Genomic DNA, 20,932 nt, shown 5'->3' on the forward strand with positions numbered 1-20,932 from the left:
GTGTGTGAGTTGGAATGGGACAGGATGGAGGAAAGGGAAGAGGCGGAGGAAGCAAACTGGAACCATTTCAAGCCGACGGGTGCTGAACTCGTTTTCACATGCCAGGGAGCTGTGGAGCTGTTAAATCAGCAAGCTTCCCTTGAGCATGAGCCAAGTGGCAGGTACATGGCACATTCTTTGTCCTTGGTTTCCAGGTCCCCTCACTAGGCTGTGCTGGCATGCTTGGTGAAACTTTTGTTTTATTTTATTTTTTTTATTTTTCATCTTTTCTAGGACTGCTCCCGCAGCATGTGGGGGTTCCCAGGCTAGGGGTCTAATTGGAGCTGTAGCCACCGGCCTACACCAGAGTCACAGCAACACGGGATCTGAGCTGCATCTGCCACCTTCACCACAGCTCATCGCAATGCCGGATCCTTAACCCAATGAGCAAGGCCAGGAATCAACCTGCAACCTCATGGTTCCTAGTCAGATTCGTTAACCACTGTGCCATGATGGGAACTCTGAAACTTCTGTTTTAGACCAATAGACTACTCTCAGAATCCCCAATAGAATTTTACTTTTCCCACTCTGTCCCCTTTCTAGACATCAACTCCATTTACCTGGGATGACCTTTCCCCCATCACTGCCCTTTGTAATCATCTCCATCCTTCTGAGCCCACCTGCCTCGATCATCTTAGCAGGTGTGAGCTTGGGCTCTTTGGAAGAAGGACCCATCCTTTGCTACTTCTGAATCTGTTTCCTTAGTGAGTTATCTGCTGAATTTCATTTTCTTTTCCAGGTTTCTCTAGTGGGGATTCTGAATTGGTTTCTTATCGTTCTGTCACGGCAGAAGTCTAATACAAAATGACTTCACAGGGAGTTCCCTGATGGTTAGTGGTTAGGATTTGGCACTTTCAGCCTGGGTTCAATCCCTGGTCTGGGAACTGAAATCCCACATCAAGCCATTGCACATGGCAACCAAAAAAAAAAAAAAAAAAGAATTCACAGACGCAGAAGCAATCTCTCACACTTCTCAAAAAAAAATACACGTATGTGCGTATATGTATATATACACTTGTATATATATGTGTGTGTGACTGGGTCACTTTGTTATACAACAGAAACTGGCACAACATTGTAAACCAATTATACTTTAAAAGATAAAAAATATGTATTCTGAAAAAAAGATACACATGGATATAGACTTGATTCATTTGTTCATGTAATCTTGTTTCAGTTCAGATTACATACTTTCTGAAGGATGCATATTTTGTATCTTCTAAGATCCTTATTCAACAACTGATATTCAGGAGTTCCCGATGTGGCTCGGTGGTTAACGAATCCAACTAGGAACCATGAGATTGCAGGTTCGATCCCTGGCCTCGATCAGTGGGTTAAGGATCCGGTGTTGCCGTGAGCTGTGGTGTAGGTCGCAGACTTGGCTCGGATCTGGCGTTGCTGTGGCTGTGATGTAGGCCAGCAGCTCCAGCTCTGATTAGACCTCTAGCCTGGGAACCTCCATATGCCACAGGAGCGGCCCTAGAAAAGGCAAAAAGACAAAAACAAAAAACAAACAAACAAAAAACCAAAAACGAACTGATGTTCAGTTAATGGCAGAAGAGAAGGAACACATTCCCCCTGAATTCTGAAAGACATAAATCAAAGTCGTCTACCATAGGAGTTCTCGTCATAGCTTAGTTGTTAATGAACCTCACTAGTATTCATGAGGACGTGGGTTTGATCCCTGGCTTTTCTCAGTGAATTAAGAATCTGGAGTTGCTGTGAGCTGCAGTGTAGGTCGAAGATGCAACTCAGATCCTGTGTTGCTGTGGCTGTGGTGTAGGCCAGCAGCTGTAGCTGTAATTAGACCCCTAGCCTGGGAACCTCCATATGCCACAGTGTGCAGATCTAAAAGACAACAACAGGAGTTTCCGTCGTGGCGCAGTGGTTAACGAATCCGACTAGGAACCATGAGGTTGCGGGTTTGATCCCTGGCCTTGCTCAGTGGGTTAAGGATCCGGCATTGCCGTGAGCTGTGGTGTAGGTTGCAGATGTGGCTCGGATCCCGAGTTGCTGTGACTCTGGTGTAGGCCCTCGGCTACAGTTCCGATTTGACCCCTAGCCTGGGAGTCTCCATGTGCCGAGGGAGCGGCCCAAGAAATAGCAAAAAGACAAAAATAAATAAATAAATAAATTAATTAAAAAAATAAAAATAAATTAAAAAAACAACAAAAAAGTCTACCACAAGCCCCTAAAGGTTCATCTTAAAACTTTGTGTGCTTTTTACATCCCTGTAGCACACCCCTATTTGCTTTATCATGAAAATGTTATGAATTACTTACACTAGGTAAACCTAATGCCTTGAAAAGATGTGCAATAGAGAATTTCGGAGTCTACACAGCCTCTGAAACACTGCTGCTCAGCCCTGTGTGTATTCCAGTTAAAAAAAAATACCTGGTGTAGGAGTTCCCTTCGTGGCTCAGTGGTTAGCAAACCTGACCAGGAGCCGTGAGGATAATGTGTTCGATCCCTGGCCTCGATCAGTGGGTTAAGGATCTGGCATTGCTGTGAGCTGTGTGGGTCACAGACACGGCTCAGATCTGGCATTGCTGTGGCTCTGGTGCAGGCCGGCAGCTAATTCAAACCCTAGCCTGGGACCCTCCATATGCCGCAGATGCAGCCCTAAAAAAATTTAAAAAATTTTAAAAAAAAAACCCTTGGTGAATAGAAATTAAATTAATATTTATTAGATGAATAAATGAATGAAAAATCTGACAATACTAATGGAAATCTTGGATTTAGGTAACTCCTTCCAGAAATTTCCATGTTGGGTCATGGACTTCCAAGGGAGTTAAGTCACCAGCAGGAATCTGATCTTTATTTCTTTCAAGTCAGGTCAGCTAGTTCAGGGATGTACTCATTTCTTTCCATAATTAGCTTCACTTTACAGATGAGAAAGTGGAGGCTCGGGCATTAGCGATGAGTAAATAGATCATAACATCCCTGTGTCCCAGGGCCCCCAGCACCCCCAGCTTATGCCTGCAGGTAGCACTTTCCCTGTGGTGTTGAGATTATTGGACGCTTGGGACTCTACCCCGGGCTGAGAGCTCCTCCTTGCTGGGACCACAGATCATCCTGTGCACTCAGCCTCCCTGAGAAGGCTCCCAGAGAGTGCGAGAATCAATAAGTAAAAATGTATAAACCCGAGGAACTGCTGAAGGAGTCTTTTTAGGGCCGCACCCGCAGCATATGGAGGTTCCCAGGCTAGGGGTCTAATCGGAGCTGTAGCCGCCGGCCTACGCCAGAGCCACAGCAACACCAGATTTGAGCCATGTCTGCGACCTACACCACAGCTCATGGCAATGCCGGATCCTTAACCCACTGAGCGAGGCCAGGGATCGAACCTGCGTCCTCATGAATACTAGTCGGATTCGTTAATGGCTGAGCCACGACAGGAACTGCTGCTGAAGGATTCTTGATTATTCTTCAGGCGTCTCCTAAGTAAGCCCTTCTCTTTTTAACTTGTGCTAACATGTCATGTCTAAACAAAATTGAATCTAATCCTTACATGATTACATGAACTCAATGTTTCTCAAGCTGTTCTTATTCTGTTTTCACTGTATTGAAAATGTTCACTCGAGCAGATCATCTTTACTTTGGACGGATGCCCTTTCGACTCTTTGGGAAACCTTGAGGCCCCGGACACAGCGATTGTTTCTGCCCTGAGCAGGCATTTCCTGCTCTGCAGTTGTAGGAACACAGCTTACCTGGTGTTGGGGGGGATGACATGGGTCACGTGGGTCCCCACTCTTATGGGACCCCACATTCAATCGGCCTCAGGGAGATTTAAGGAGACTCCCTTGGTAACTATTTTACAGGTGCAGATGGCAATTCTATAACTTATAATGGTTTTAAAAGCAAGCCCTATGGAATTCCCGTCGTGGCGCAGTGGTTAACGAATCCAACTAGGAACCATGAGGGTCCGGTTCGATCCCTGGCCTTGCTCAGTGGGTTAAGGATCCGGCGTCGCCATGAACCGTGGTGTAGGTTGCAGACGCGGCTCGGATCCCGTGTTGCTGTGGCTGTGGTGTAGGCCGGCGGCTACAGCTCCAATTAGACCCCTAGCCTGGGAACCTCCATGTGCCTCAGGAGTGGCCCTAGAAAAAGCAAACACACACACACACACACACACACACACACACACACACACACAAAAAGCAAGCCCTATTGAGATACAGTTCATGGACCATAAAATTCACCTACATATACCATTCGATGGCTTTCAATGTGTTCACAGAGTTGTGCAACCATCGCCACCCTCAATTTTGCAACATTTCCATCGCTACAGAAAGAACCCTCTACCTTTTGGCCATTACTCCCCAACTTCTCCTCGGGGGGAGCTGGCCCTGTGCACAAGGAGTAAGCTCCTTGGCAAGTACAAGGATCTGCTTTGTTGGAAGAGGAATTCATCAAGATCACTGTGTTCTCAAGGGACAGAAATCTGAATCAAACTGGCTTGGGCAAAAGGAAGCGTTTATTTATTTTTACACAAATTTTTATTATAGTTGATTTGCAATGTTCTGCCAATTTCTGCTGTGCGGCAAGGTGACCCAGATATTTTCTTTCTTTTTTTTTAATGATTTTTATTTTTTCCATTTCAGTTGGTTTACAGTGTTCTGCCCAGTTGTTGGGTTTTTTTTTTTTTTTGTATTTTCTAGGAGTGCACCCACGGCAGCCCAGTTGGAGCTGTAGTCACCAGCCCACACCACAGGCCACAGCAACGCCAGATCTGAGCCGTGTCTGCGATCTACACCAGAGCTCATGGCAATGCCAGATCCTTAACCCACTGAGCGAGCCCAGGGATGGAACCCGAGTCCTCATGAATATCAGTTGGGTTTGTTAATGCTGAGCCACAATGGCAACTCCAATAATGTATTCCATGCATGCTGGGGGGCTGACTAACCCCAGTTTGGGGAAATGTACTAACATCAGGCCGTAGTATGATGATGCTGTTGAGGCACTCAGGCCAGACTGTTCCTGTATCATTTCCAACATCTAAGCCCCTGCTTAACCTCAGGTCTCCCCTTACCAGGCTGGGGCAGCTCCATGTCCCTTCAGCCAGGCCAAGAGGAGCCTTATTGGCTATCGATGGTTTGAATGAGGATGTTAAGCCTGGCACTGAAGCAGTTACCTTGAACCCCGCAGTGGAATCTGTCTTTTGAGTATGGTGAGCCACCAGGTTGCAAGGGCCTGAGTTCCTGCTGCAGTCGGATTCTTACCAGCCCAGGACTAGTTATGTCAACATTATTTATGAGAGAGACAACACCTCAGTCTTATTCAAGACACTGTTACTTGGGAATTTCTGTTATACTGGATGAAAAAATTGCAATAAAGTATTTATTATTCTTTTTTTTGTCTTTTTGCGTTTTCTGGGGCCGCTCCCACAGCATGTGGACATTCCCAGGCTAGAGGTCTAATCAGAGCTGTAGTCGCCGGCCTATGCCAGAGCCACAGCAACACGGGATCCAAGCCACGTCTGCCACCTACACCACAGCTCACAGCAATGCTGGATCCTTAACCCACTGAGCAAGGCCAGGGATCGAACCCGAACCTCATGGTTCCTAGTTGGATTTGTTAACCACTGTTAGCCATGTTAACATGGCTAGCCATGTTAACATGTTAACCATGTTAGCCATGACGGGAACTCCTAAAGTATTTATTATTCTAATAATTGCTCAATCTCAATGCATTGTACAAGAGTAGGGCAATGACATTTGCAGGTAAAACCTTAAAAAAAAAGAAAACACCCTTACTTCCTATGTACTCTTTCTCAGGAAGTCACTGGAATAAACCCAGGTGAGAAAAAGACATAGGATCCTGGCAGTGGGGAGTCCAACACAGGAGACAAGGGAAAGCATCTCTCAAAGGGGGCTGGAGGGAAGCCCCAGAACAACAGGTGTGTGACCACCTGGAGAGCCACCTGTCCTGATGGGAACAGAAGAGTAGATTCTTCTCCGCTATCGATTCTTTTCCCTTATAGGTTATTACAAAACCTTGAGTAGAGTTCCCTGTGCTCCAAGTAGGTCCTCTTTAGTTATTTATCTTAGTTTTTGCTTTTTTTTTAGGGCCGTACCCTCGGCACATGGAAGTCCCTAACCTAGGGGTCGAATCAGAGCTATAGATGCCAGCCTACACCATAGCCACAGCAACGCTGGATCCAAGCTGCTTCTGCAACTTATACCACAGCACAACACTGGATCCCTGACCCACTGAGCGAGGCCAGGGATCAAACCCGCGTCCTCATGGGTCCTAGTCAGATTGTTTCCACTGGGCCACAACGGGAATTCCCAGTTATCTATTTTATATATAGGAGTGTGTATCTGCTCATCTCAAACTCCTAATTTATCCCTCCCCCCTCTATCCTTTTGGATAAGTTTGTTTTCTATGTCTGTGAGTCTGCCTCTGTTTCATAAATAAGTTCATTTGCGTCATATGCACCCATGGCATGCAGAAGGTTCCAGGCCAGGAATTAAATCCACACCACAGAAGTGCCCTGAGGCACAGCAGTGACAACACCAGATCCTTAACCTGCTGAGCCCCCAGGGAACTCTAAAGGCCCCACTCTTTTTTATTTTTATTTTATTGTTTTGCCTTTCAGGGTCACACCCATGGCACATGGACGTTCCCAGGTTAGGGGTCAAATCGGAGCCATAGCTGCCAGCCTACACCACAGCCAGAGCCATGCCAGATCCGAGCCACGTCTGTGACTGACACCACAACTCACGACAACACTGGATCCTCAACCCAATGAGTGAGGAGGCCTGGGATCAAACCTGCATCCTCATGGGTACTAGTTGGGTTCATTAACTGCTGAGCCATGAAGGGAGCTCCCCAAAGGCCCCACTCTTAATAGGTGCATTATGCTCTTCATTTTCCCAGTTCAAAGCACATGGTGATCCCACATGTAACTTTACTTGAAAATCTGACAGAAACTGACTAGCTCTCTGTCTGTACTGATTTCCCTAGATAGTGTTTACTGAACAAATATTCATTTGGAGCAGCGTAATAGCTCCTAGAGGAGAATTAGTTCAAGCACCACGCTCATATTATGTAACCTGAGTATTCCTCTTTCCTCTTTCTTGTGCCCAGAGGGGCCTAGGATGAATCCTCAAAGCCATTTATTTTTTTTTTGGGGGGGGGGCTTTTTTAGGGCCGCACCCTCGGCATACGGAGGTTCCCAGGCTATGGGTAGAATCAGAGCTATAGCTGCTGGCCTACATCACAGCCAGCAATGCCAGATCCAGGACGCATCTGCAACTTACACCACAGCTCATAGCAATGCTGGATCCTGATTGAGGCCAGGGATCGAACCTGCGTCCTCATGGATGCTAGTCAGATTCGTTTTCACTGAGCCAGATGAGAACACCAAAGCTATTCGTTTTTATACCCCCTTAACCTCTGCGGAAAACATAGGATGTGGGTGTCCTAGTTACGGCAATGCTAGTTCTGTAATGAATGAAACCTCCATTGGTGACAGCTAGTCACTCCAGACCCCATGGAGAAGGCAGGGGAGCTGAGAAGAGCAGCCTCTGGCTGTAGCTGCTTTCCAGTTAACAACTCTGTTGTGGCACAAAGAAGGAGGAGCAGAAGATTTGGTAGGTCATTAACCATCCCTGCCATTCGGAGAGTCCCTGTTTTTCCACCAGGGAAACACACTCACCAGTCCAAGCTGGAGAGAGGCAGGCAGAGTACAAATCCTCTTCCTCAAAGATGCAAGTGGAAGTCTGATGATTGCAAGCAAAGCCCAGCACCTTGATGACTTGGGCTAAAACAGAGCCAAAGGCCATCGCTTCTTAGAGAAGTTCATTACTTTTTTTCATTTTATTGAAGACAAGCAACCTCTCTCTTTTGAGTAGACTGTATGAAAAGAAAAAAAAAAGATGTTCATGTTTTCTAGGTAGGGAGCCCATCCATTTGATAACAAAGCCATCTAAATATCCATCAAAAGGGGAACAGTTAATTAGCTATGACCACACTATGGAATAATGAACAACTATTAACAGTCACGTGGCGCGAGATAGTTTATTGTAATATACTATGTAAGAAAAGCAGGTAAGCCAAGATAACTAAATAGCTACTAATCAATTACTAACTAAAATTAAAAGAACTAACAGAACTATACATTCCTCTATTTTAAAAAAGAGAGTTGGAGTTTCCTTCGTGGCTCAGCAGTTAACAAACCCAACTAGTATCCATGAGGACGTGGGTTTGATCCCTGGCCTTGCTCAGTGGGTTCAGGATCCAGCATTGCTGTGAGCTGGGGTGTAGGTTGCAGATGTGGCTTGGATCCTATGTTGTTGTGGCTGTGGCTGCAGCTCTGATCTGACCCCTAGCCTGGGAACTTCCATGTGCCTTAGGTGCACCCCCCCCAAAAAAAGAGGGTTATAATAGATTGCATTACTGTTCCAAAACACTTCCTGCCTCCTTTGTATAGACTCTGCCCCACTGAGATCAGCTTGGCCACAAATCTGCTGCGAGGTGGTCCTTCCATGAGACCCACAAGCAGGCACTGCTGCTGAGAACCAAGTCCCAGATGTGACTGCAGCTGACCCACCGTGGACATGTGATGACAGCGAGAAATAAAACATTTGTCATCATAAAACATGAACTGAGCTCATCCTAAAGTAACTAAAGAAACTGAAAAAAAAAATTAATGAGCACAATTGAGACCTTGAAGTGATATGCATGGGTTTCTCCTTAGTCACTTCTTTGAAGAAAAACATTTCTGTTTTTGCTAGATCAGCACATCTTGGAGTCCCCTCTGAGGCTCATCGGTAATGAGCCTGATTAGTATCCATGAGGATGTGGGTTCAATCCCTGGCCTTGTTCAGGAGGTTAAGGATCCGGCGTTGTTGTAGGTAGGCTGCAGATGTGGCTTGGATCTGGTGTGGCTGTGGCTGTGGCATAGGTGGACAGCTACAGTTCCAATTTGATCCCTAGCCTGGGAACCTCCATATGCCTTGGGTGTGGCCCTAAAAAGATAGAAAAAAAATTGAAGTAGCAGCCTTGATTATGAATTTACATAAATGGATACATTCACAGAGCAGGGCGAACCAAATGATGCTGTATACAAGTGACCTATATCTTGCATGGGATGGGTAAAAATTATACAGTAACAGTAATTAGATAACAAAGAGATTCAATGGAGAACAAAGTAATTAAAAGTTCATATGAGCATTCTGTTTGACTTATAATTTGGAATGAAATGAAAGACAACTTCATAGTTAACTGACTATAGGAACAATAATAATTCACCAGTTACAATGGAAAAAATAAAAATCATTAAAATTAAAAATAATAATAATTCAAACTTAAAAGCTACATAGGAAAGAACCAGGAAAACTGCTCAAATTTCTCACAATGTGCCATGAGGGGACAAAATGATAAATCAGAAAAATTATTGTAAACACAGCTAAAACATTATTATCTCTTTTGGAGAAGAGGAGGGAAAAAAAAACTCTGATGAAATTCCCCCTAACATCCTGAGGGTCATTTTTGTCTCTGCAATTGGAAAAAAAGTCAGAATTAGTTAGAGAAAACCTAGAGAAGGCAATTAACATGATCTTAGGATGAAGTGAGTTCCCATTGTGGCTCTGTGGGTTCCCATTGTGGCTCTGACTAGTATCCATGAAGATGTGGGTTCGATCCCTGGCCTCGCTCAGTGGGTTAAGGATCCAGAGCTGTGGAAAGCTGCGCATAGGTCCCAGATGCAGCTCAGATCTGGTGTGGCTGTGGCTGTGGTGTAGGCTGACAGCTCCAGCTCCAATTTGACCCCTAGCCTGGGAACTTCTTTATGCCATAGGTGTGGCCCATAAAATAAAATAAGATAAAATAAAATAAAATAAAAAAGATCTCAGGATGGAGAGGCTACCGATGTAACTGCCAAACATGTACTTAACATACAATACGCCTAGCACAAGGCCAGCATGATGTATAAAGCACTTTTTATAGCAAAAATAGGCAGCAGCTCACCAAAACTTGTTTTCTTTCCTTTCTGGGCTCACCGTTACAGTGCATTTTTCCTGTGGTTAGCTGTGAGCAAAGTATTACAGAGAAAAGGAAAAACAAAAACAAAAACAAAAAAAACCCACCGAGACAAAAATTGAGCTCTGAGCAGAAAACACATTGCACCCTCAGTAGAAGCAAAGCTTTTCCAGCACTTAGCTTTGAAAAGGGATAAGCTGTGAAGAGCACCAAATAGGCACACACGGCACAGAATTAGATGCTTTTCATATGGGTGCACGGAAAAGAAACATACATGGCCAAAGAGGAAGGAAAATGCAGTGGCTGATGTCTGCAGGCGCCTAGCACACGTTGAAGAATGCCTGATACTAAAGGACTGAAATCCGATCAAAATATTGTTTTACAAGATATAACTTCAATGAGTTGCATTTTCAAAACTGTCTTATTGAGATATAATTCACACCCCATATAATTCATGCTTTCAACATGAGCCATGCAATGTTTTTAGTCTCTTCACAGAGCTGGGCAACCATTGCCATGATCTAATTTTCTTTTATTTTGCTTTTTAGGGCCACACCCGCAGCCAGAATATATTTTGTTTATTAGCTACTTGTAGGTGTTCTTTGGAAAAAGGCCTATCAAATTCTTTGTTCATCTTTAAGGTAGATATTATTGATTTATAATTTTTAAAAAATATATTCTAGATACCAGTTCCTTACCAGATGTATGATTTTAAAATATTTTCTCCCATTCTGCACATTGTCTTTTCACTTTTTATATACTGTCCTTTGAAGCACAAGTGCTTTTAATTTCCATGAAGTCCAATTTATCTATTATTTCTTTGGTTACTTGTGCGTTTGCTCTTGTATCTAAGAAACCATTGTCCAACTAAAGACCATGAAGATTGACTCCTGTGTATGTGTTCTTTAAAGATTTTTATAGTTTCGTCTCTTTCATTTAAGTCTTTGAGACCGTCTGAGTTTATTTTTTATATGGTGTGAGATGAGGATACCTGTCCTACTTATTCTTTTTCAATTGAATATGGATATTTATCTGTCCTAGAAACATTAGTTGAAAAGACTATCCCTTCTGTCCTGTAACTGTTTTGGCAAACTTTGAAAATCATTTGACCCTAAATGAGAGGGTTTATTTTCCAACTTGACTTTCAATTCCACTCAATCAGTCTTTAGGTCTATCTGGTGACAATGAGTACTAGCGATTTAGAACTCCTTGCTCAAAACTGCAATGGACTTACCGTAATAACTGCTCTTAATTGATTCTTATACTTTTAGGCCACTCACCATTGTTTGCTTAATTTCAGAGCAAACCTTCCCGAAGTGGTAAATGACAAAGTGTTCCAAAAAATTAAAGCGAATTAAAATAAACTGCTTTGAGAAGGTACTAGAAAAATTCAAAACATGCTGGGCTGAGGTAATGCTTGAGCAAGAAATGACTGGCCTAGTTCACTGGATTCATTGTTCACGAGAACGGCTCAGCATCGATCTCAGCGACGGGCACTCTGAAAGGTCGTTATTCATAAAGTAGAAGAGGGCGGAATCTCCACTGTCATCAGTTGTTTTCTTTCCCCTGAACAGGTGTGGTGAGGTCGCTAAAAGCCATAGAAAATTCTGTCATCTCTAGAGTTTTTCAACCACCTTTCCAGAATGCGATCTGTTTCCTACCAAAACTGAGAAGAAGCGCACACAGGTGGCTGTCGCAGGTGCCCGCTTGCCCAATAGCGTCACCCAGGCCTTAAGGACGCGGAGGTCTCATTTGAATCTGCTCACCCAAAGCTGCGCCCCCGCCGCCGCCACCAATCCGGGGGGCTCAGACTTCTCCTTGCAGCGCGCCCACTGGACCTGGTTTAAAGGGCACCGCGGGTCCGGAGTTGTAAGGATGCGGTCCTCGGGGGCGCTTGCTGCGCGCCATCCCCGGGGCTGTTCTGCTGGCGGACCCGGGACCCGCTTTTTGTCCGGCTGCGGGCCCGATGCCCCCGGGACTTGCGCGTCGGCGGAGGCGGTGGCGCAGGGCGGCTGAGCGGCGCTGGGCGCGGCGGGGCGGGGGTGGCGCGCGGCGGCCCCACCCTCGCCTGGGCCGGGCACGGGGGCGGGGGCAGAATCGGCGCGGGCCCGGGGTGCGGACGCCGCCCCGGGAGGTCGCGGCGGGGCGGGTGCGGGGTGCTGGCGGTGCGGGGCGCGCAGCTTCCCTGGACAGCGCGCTGCTGGAGGCTGCCATGCCCTCCCTGTGGAGAGACGTGCTCCTGGAGACCTTGCTGGGTAAGCCGATGCCGCCTGCCGCGCGCGTTCGCGGTGCCGGGCGAGGTAGGCTGAGTCCGGGAGGGAGGAAAGTGCGCTCAGTGCTCAGAATAGAGATGCTTATCGCCCCCGGGAACTTCTGCTGAAGGAATATGTTAAGAAAAAGAAAAAGAAAAGCCCGAAATTGAGGTTCCAGATCCGAGGATTCGGTGTTCCCATGAGTCCTTCTGAGTTCCCGTGCCACCCTGGGGCTGCGCTCAAGGGGCGCGACTTCTTTACCTGTCGCCTTGAACCACGAGGCTGGTACGAACCAAGAGGCTGGTATCGACTCTGAGTCCCCTCACCCGTGACCTTTTGACTGGATAAATTTCAGTACCGAACGTTACCTAGGGGAAGGATAGGGGAACCTGTCCGTCCCCAGCCCCCCCCCACCCCCTCAGCTGTAGGTGAGCTCCCAGGGCGGTGGCTGCTGCTTGGGTTGGCCTGGGCGGAGGCCTTGGGTGGTGGCTGCACACTTGAGCATTTGGCGAAGAGCATCAAATTCGAGTCCCGTGTGCTTACTTAGCAGCTTTGCAAAAAGTCCCAAGAACAATTATTGTAATTGTCGCAGTTGTTTGATAGAACTCAGACTTTCCAGGCAGACGTTTGGGAGATGGCTAGAATCTCGCTGTTGGTGGTGAAACAAGCGTTCCTCTGGCCTGGGAGGGGTGCCCTCCTAAGAACTTGATTTTTCTGGGAGCCAGTAATGCTCCGGGGGCTTATTTTTGGCTCATTAGACTGCAATGTAAAGCGAATCACATTCCGTAAGTACTTAGGGTGCTAGGTACTCTGTATATCTGATTTCATTTAATCCTAATAACTCTGTAAAGTGGTTAAAAGTAGTATTTTTTGCCGATTAAGAATGGTTTGAAATCCGACTGCCCGGTTTTAAGTTCACTCTGCCATTTGCTACTTTTGTGACCTTAGGCAATTACTTAACTTTCCGAGTCTCAGGAATTTTTTAAAATTATAGTTTGATTTTGCATTTGTAAGAGGGGAGTGGAAATAGGGTCAGTTTCATAGGATATGCATTATATGAGCAGTAAGAGAAGATTGGAGTAAATCCTTAGCACAGAGCCTGGCACATAGTAAATGCCCACTGGTGGATTATCATCTTTGTAGAAGATTATGCAGGCAGTAGTTGGCAGAGGTGAAAGGAATTTCAAATCTGAGTGTTCCCCTACCCCGCACTATCTCCTAAGGGTTAGGTTTATTTTTTGATTTTTTCCTTTTATTAAGAATTCATTGCATTGAAGTATAGTTAATTCACAATGTTGTGCTCTACAGTAAAATGATTCAGTTACACATATATTCTTTTTCATATTCTTTTCCATTATGGTTTATCACAAGGTATTGAATATAGTTCCTTGTGCTACACAGTAGAATCCTGTTGTTTATCCATTCTCTAGAAAAGGGTTTGCATCTGCTAGTCCCAAACTCCCACTCCACCTTCCCCCTCACCCAGCCGGAGGCAAACACAAGTCTGTTCTCTATGTCTGTGCATCCCTCTCTACATCCAATGCAGGCTTGCTCATGGAGGCATTTATAGATCCTCAGGTGGAACCTCCAGGAGGTTCTCCCTGTATAACTCTCCCTGACCGAGGCTCAGCTTCTTCCTCCTCACCCCAGGGCCATCCCAGGGGACCCACTCCCCATCCCCTTACCTCCTATAACCACTGGGGCACCTGGGAGGGAGCAGTGATTGAAAAAAAAAAAATCTTGGCGTTCCCTTCGTTGTGGCTCAGCAGTTAACAAACCCACCTGGGATCCATGAAGATGCAGGTTTGATCCCTGGCCTTGCTCAGTGAGTTAAGGATCCGGCGTTGCCACAAGCTGTGGTGTAGGTCGAAGATGTGGCTTGGATCTGGCGTTGCGGTGGCTGTGGTATAGGCTGGCAACTACAGCTCTGATTAGACCCCTAGCCTGGGAACTTCCATATGCCTCAGGTGGGGCCCGGCTTGAGGTGTGGCCTCTTCTTTGTCTTCTGGAGTAGGATATCTTTTTGAAAGTTTCCAGTCCACTTGGTTGAAGGTTGTTCAGCATTTGGTTGTAATTCTGTTGTTTCTATGAGAGAAGGCGAGCGCCAGTCCTTCTATTCCACCATTTTAATCCCATCTCTACAGGGTTAGGTTTAAAATAGTCCGCTCACAGGAGTTTCCAGTGTGGCTCAGTGGGGTGAAGGATCTGGCATTGTCACTGCAGCAGTTCCGGTTGATGCTATGGTTAGATCCCTGGCTAGGGAACTTCTGCATGCTGCAGGTGCGGCCTAAGGGGGGAAAAAAAAAAAAAAGTCTCTGCCTTTGACTATAATCTGGAGTGGGAATGAAGCCTGACAGGGCCCTGTGGGGCTTCTGGGTGCCTTTCTGTGTCCTCCATTTCTTGTTTTAGGAAAAAATGGGCCTCATTCAGCCACCATGACCTTCCCTGAGTTCCTAGGGACGTGTTTAGACAGTTGCTGATCAGGAACGGGAGGAACAGTCAACCGACAATGGTACAGCCTCGGGCAGGGTCCTGGTTCCCTCTCAAGAGATGCACATAATAACACAGGCATCTTATGCGCCTAAGAGAAAAGTTACATTCCTTATGTTTCTTGTAGAAATGAATACTTTATTTTTTTAATTAATTTATTTTTTCGTTTTTTTCTAGGGCTGCACCCGCGACATATGGAGGTTCCCAGGCTAGGGGTCTAATCGGAGCTGTAGCTGCCATCCTATGCCAGAGCCACAGCAACGCGGGATCCAAGCCACATCTGCCACCTACACCACAGCTCACGGCAACGCCGGATCCTTAACCCACTGAGCGAGGCCAGGGATCGAACCCGCAACCTCATGGTTCCTAGTTGGATTCATTAACCACTGAGCCGAGACGGGAACTCCAGAAATGAATACTTTAAAATTGAACAGCTTAGAGTCCTTCCTTGTCCTTCTCCCTGACTTAAGTGCAGCCTAAACACAATCACCCGTAAGCTAAAGATTAGGCACCCTGAGCGTAACTGCCTGTGGGTTAAAGATGATTAGCACATAATGTTTTTCAGGAACTTTCCTAGTTTGTTCTAATCTCTGATCAATATGCCCTTTTCGCAAGAACTGCTATTCTAGGCAATGACCCAGAAGGCCACCATGGTGAACATGTCCTGACTGCAGCTTTGATGACTAGGATTCCCCCAAAGAAAGAAGAATGCATGTTTGTCCCAATCCTGATTCCTATCTGAAAACCTGTTTTTCTCCTTTTTACTATAAAACTCCTCACAATTCTTTCTAAGTTGGGGGGCGGGAGGGGAGGACAGTCTTTAAGGCATTAGCCTGCTGTGACCCTCCTTTGCCTGGCAAAGCAATAAAGGTATTTTTTTTTTTATCTCTCCTTTACCCCAAACTCTGTCTCTGCATTTCAGTTTGGTCCTGGCAGACAGAGGCCCAATTCCGGCAACAGAAAGGAGTCCCGCTCTTTGTTCCTCTTTTTCTTTTTCTTTTTTTTGAGAGCTGCACCTGTGGCACATGGAGATTCCCAGGCTAGGGGTCATATCAGAGCTATAGCTGCTGGCCTATGCCACAGCCCCAGCCACATGGGATCCGAGCCACACCGCGACCTACACCACAGCTCAGGGAATTGCCAGATCCTTAACCCACAGAGCGAGGTCAAGAATTGAACCTGTGTCCTCAGGAATATGAGTCAGGTTCATTTCTGCAGAGCCACCATGGGAACTCCTCTTTGTTGCTCTTTTTGATTTTCATGGTATTTCTCATTAAAAAAGAGTCAGTTTAGGTCAGGAAATTGGATCAGTCAGGGTCCTGACAGGAAACCAGATTCAACCCAGGTAGCCCAAATGAAGAGCCTTTATGAAAGGGACCACCTGCCGACAGGGGGCCGAAGTTAAAGGGACAAACCAGAGATGCTGAGGGACACAAAACATCAGGAAACCATTCTCATCCTGGGCCTGGCAGGGGAAGGGGAGGAATTCTGTTTCTAGATCCCAGGGAAGGCCAGAGTCTGGAACGGGGCAGCCAGCCAGAGCAGGTGTAGTGGAGGGCAGGGCCACTGTTGGAAAGAATAACAAAGTTACACTTTCTTTCCAAAAAAATTTTTTTCTTTTCTTTTCTTTTTTTAAGGATATGTTTCTTGGTCTCTTTGCCATGACCTGGGACCGATGATCTATTACTTCCCGCTGCAAACACTGCAACTCACTGGGCTTGAAGCTTTTGCCACAGCGTTTCTTTCTCCAGTGTTCCTCACAATTGTTCCTTTCTGGAAGCTGGTTAACAAGAAGTGGATGCTAGCCCTGCTGCGGATAATTACCCTTGGTAAGATTTGAAAGTGATTCCCCTTTTTTAAGTTAAAAATCCAAGTGAAAATACATAGACTATTCATTGAATGCTAAATGATGAAATAAATAAAATATTTCTCTCTCTCTCACTACTCCCTTGAAAAGTTTTAGTAGAATTGGAAGACTAGATCAAGTCAACATATTTACTTTTTTTTTTTTTTTTTGGCCACACCTGGGGCCAAGCAGAAGTTCCTGGGCCAGGGATCCAACCTGAGCCACGGCAATGACAACGCAGAATCTTTAAATGCTAGGCCACCAGGGACTAGCATTTACACTTTTCACTTTTCGGTCAGATTGGAAAAGCTTAAAGATCCCTGACATGAAGAGGGGAAAGGCGCCTTGGAGAAAGGTCGACTCTCACACATATTTTTGTTCTTTTTTCCAACTATGACACAAGACTCAGGAGTCATTGAAAAGTTGGTAAATGATAATGCCTAAAAATATGAAAATTATGCATAATGAACAGCATTGGCAATCAACAAATCAGGAGACATATTCCAAAGGGCCAGTTTTGCTGATACATGGAGTTTTTACAAATCAATAATTTAAAAGGATCGATAACTCAATAGGAAAGAAAGCAAAGCATATAGTCAGTTTATTGAAAAGGAGCTATAATTGGCTCTTAAAAAGATACTAAAATGTGGGAGTTCCCATTGTGTCGCAGTGGAAACGGGTCAGACTAGGAACCATGAGGTGCAGGTTCGATCCCTGGCCTCACTCAGTGGATCGGGGATCTGGCAATGGTTCAGTGAGCTGCGGTGTAGATGAAGACACAGCTCAGATCTGGCATGGCTGTGGCTGTGGTGTAGGCCAGTGGCTACGACTCCAATTCAACCTCCAGCCTGGGAACTTCCACATGCCACAGGTACAGCCCTAAGAGGCAAAAAAAAAAAAAAGTACTACAATGTATAACATACAAATCACATACACACATAAAGTTATAGACAGATTGGCAAAGAATAAACTCCAATAAAGAGCAAACTATTGCAAGTGTGGGGAAGCAGGCATTCAGACATTGCTGTGTAAATTGTAAATTGGCACAACTTTTGCAAAGGATTACTTAGCAGTATTTATCAAAATTACAAATACGCATATACTCTTTCACCCAGCAATTCCATTTCTGAGAACATATCCTACGGGTATACGCACATGTGTAAAATGATAAAAATAGGTTATGTAACCATTGCAACAATGTTTATAACAATGTTAGAAATAACCTAAATGTCATCTGTAAGGGATAGGTTAAGTTAAATAAATTTAGTTATGAAATTTGGAGTACTATAGAATACTATGCAGCTGTGTTTAAGAATGAGAACACTTATGTAAGGAAATGGAAAGTTCTTCAAAATATATCATTAAGCTGGGAAAATAAAGCACTAAGCAATATGTGCAGAATACTGACTTTTATGTAAAATAGATTAGATGAAAATATATTTAGTAATTAATTGAATGTGCATTAAATAGCTCTAGAAGTATTTTAAAAACCTCAACTGATATCATTTTAGTTGCTTCCAGGGTGAAGAATTTGGTACCTAGACACAGGTACAAATGGGAAACTTGGCACTGTATAACTTTTGTAGCTTTTGAATTCTTATTTTTCTTTTCTTTTTTTTTGTCTTTTTTAGGGCCGCACCCATGGCATATGGAGGTGCCCAGGCTAGGGGTCTAATCAGAACTGTAACCACCCACCTACACCACAGCCACAGCAACGCCATATCCAAGCTGAGTGTGCAATCTACAGCACAGGTCACAGCAAAGCCAGATTCCTAACCCACTGAGCGAGGTCAGGGATCGAACCTGCATCCTCGTGGATACTAGTCAGATTTGTTTTCTGCTGAGCCATGATGGGAGCTCTAGAATTCTGGACTTTTCAATATGTTATATGCCAAAACAGAGCAGTTAAAATTTTTTTTACCTGTACACTTATCACAAAGATTTGAGGTTATTAATATTAATAAATATTGAGAGACCTTGGAGAAGTACTGGTAGCAAAAAAAGTAAGAAGGTGACCTCATGGGGAAAAGGTTTAAAAACCAAAAATACCAGGCTCCAGTCTGGTTGATTCTGTAGCTGAAAAAGTCCAGCTATCTTGCTCTTCTGCTATAACCTAGTTGTCTTCTTTTGTTTTGTGTTTTTTTGTTGTTGTTGCTTTTTTACGGCCTCACCTTCTGCATATGGAAGTTCCCAGGCTAGGGGCAGAATCAGAGCTGCAGCTGCTGGCCTGTGCCACAGCCACAGCAACACAGGATCCAAGCCATGGGTGCAACCTATACCACAGCTCACAGCAACACTGGATCCTTAACCCACTGAGTGAGGCCAGGGATCAAGCCTTCATCTTCAAGGATACTAGTCGGGTTCATTACCGCTGATCCACAACGGGAACTCTGTTTTTGTTTTGCTTTGTTTTGTTTTTTTGCTTTCCAGTTGGTTTCTGAATTTCCGAAGTGGCATTTATTCATGAACCATGTTGTATGTTTCTTCAGTCTGGGGACAGTCACTTGACTTTTTTCAGAAACAGTGACAGGAATCGCTAGGAAATTGCCTTCTGCTTTTCTGTGTGTCTGTCCCCGAAGAAGGCAGAGACACACAGAAATCTCACAAAGTTCTGTAGTTATCCACAAAGGTCTAGAGCTTTGGTTTTTAAAGAGCTTGGGCTCAGAAACAGCAGGGGTAAAGGATGGTGTCCACTGGACACCAGCAAATGATTTTGATACTTTCAGCTTCAGAAAAATAGAAATGAAACATTGTATTCTGAATTGAGTATATATAGTAACTGAGTTAAGGGATGCCTTCTGTATCCTTCTATGAGTGACTGTGGCCTCATCACACTCCTTGGGTAGAGGGATGTCACTGGTGGTACTTCCTTGTTACCTTTGGTCAGTGCTGCCTGTGGCAGCTCTGCCTGCAAAGCCACCAACCACCAGTTACTGGGACAGTTTTTTATTTCTAAGTCCAGTTTGGGCCCAATAGCTTCTGGTGACTGTAATGTGATAGTAAATAACTTTGAGGGCAGTGGTGTTTGAAATGCTCCCTCTTGTTCCCCTTTCGCCTCCTTCCTCCATAAAAGCTTATCATCTTGAGTAGAGGTAGAATTGCATTTGAGAAGGGGTACGAAAGTGGCTCAGAGCTGAGGATGAAGAGGCTAGTTTCTACCAGATCCTCTTCCAGGTAACCACTGAGCTTTGCTGATGATAAACAGAGGCTGAAGCAAGCCATGATTTGCCTTAAAACTCCCTTTTCAGATGCTGCTGCTGCTTCTCCTCCTCCTCCCTCCTCCTCCTCCCTCCTCCTCCCTCCTCCCTCCTCCTCCCTCCTCCTCCCCCCTCCTCCTCCCTCCTCTTCTCTCCTCTTCTCTCCTCTTCCTTCCTCTTCCTCTGCTTCTTCCTTTTTTTCAGGACCGTACCTTAGGCATATGGAAGTTCCCAAGCTAAGGTTCTAATTGGAGCTGTAGCTGCCAGCCTACACCACAGCCACAGCAAAGTGGGATCTGAGCTGCATTTTTGACCTACACCACAGTTCACAGCAATGCCAGGTCCTTAACGCACTGAGCAAGGCCAGGGATTGAACCCGCATCCTCATGGATACTGGTCAGGTTCATAACCTGCAACAGGAACTCCTCAGATGCTTCTTGAGGAAACCAAACAACTTTGTTTTTGAAGAATCCTAAGGTATTCTTACCCAACTACAAAGATCTGAGTGTTCCATGCTGTCTCACCACTGATACCTCAGATGTTTTAGGTTATTCTGTAGTTAGGAACCTAAACTAGTACATATTACAATTGATTTAGGTTACTTTTTTTTTTTTTAAGTCTTTTTGCCTTTTCTAGGGCAGTTCCTGCGGCATATGGAGATTCCTAGGCTCGGGGTCTAATTGGAACTGTAGCTGCAGGCCTACACCAGAGCCACAGCAATGCAGGATCTGGGCCTCATCTGCAACCTACACCACAGCTCACAGCAACGCCGGATCCTTAACCCACTGAGCAAGGCTAGGGATCAAACCTGCAACTTCATGTTCCTAGTCGGATTCATTAACCACTGCGACATGACAGAACCTCCTGATTTAGGTTACTTTTGACCTTAAATATTTTGCCTCACAAATATGGCTATGATCAAAAAGATAGACAGTAGCAAGTGTTGGCAAGGTATGAAAAAGTTGAAACCCTCACATGTTGCTGGTGGGAATGTAAAATGGTGCAGCTGATTTGGAAAACAGTTTGGCAGTTCCTCAAAATGTTAAACATAGTTGTCATGTGACCCAACAACTCCACTCCTTGGTATCGACCACTCCCCCCCAAAAAATGGAAACATAGTCACA

The 20,932-nt window shown here is 45.2% G+C and overlaps 1 protein-coding gene across 1 annotated transcript in view; it reads left to right on the forward strand.

The window, feature by feature from the left end:
- The first annotated feature begins 12,151 nt into the window (after positions 1–12,151).
- The window catches only part of CWH43 (cell wall biogenesis 43 C-terminal homolog), a 67,564-nt gene continuing 58,783 nt past the window's right edge, over positions 12,152–20,932 (forward strand). Inside the window, 2 exon segments of the mRNA XM_047798648.1 lie at positions 12,152–12,278; positions 16,403–16,594. Coding sequence (XP_047654604.1) covers positions 12,236–12,278; positions 16,403–16,594 — 235 coding nt within the window. The 5' untranslated portion in view covers positions 12,152–12,235.

The sequence above is a fragment of the Phacochoerus africanus genome, chromosome 10, assembly GCF_016906955.1.
Source record: "Phacochoerus africanus isolate WHEZ1 chromosome 10, ROS_Pafr_v1, whole genome shotgun sequence".
Classification (NCBI taxonomy): Eukaryota; Metazoa; Chordata; class Mammalia; order Artiodactyla; family Suidae; genus Phacochoerus; species Phacochoerus africanus.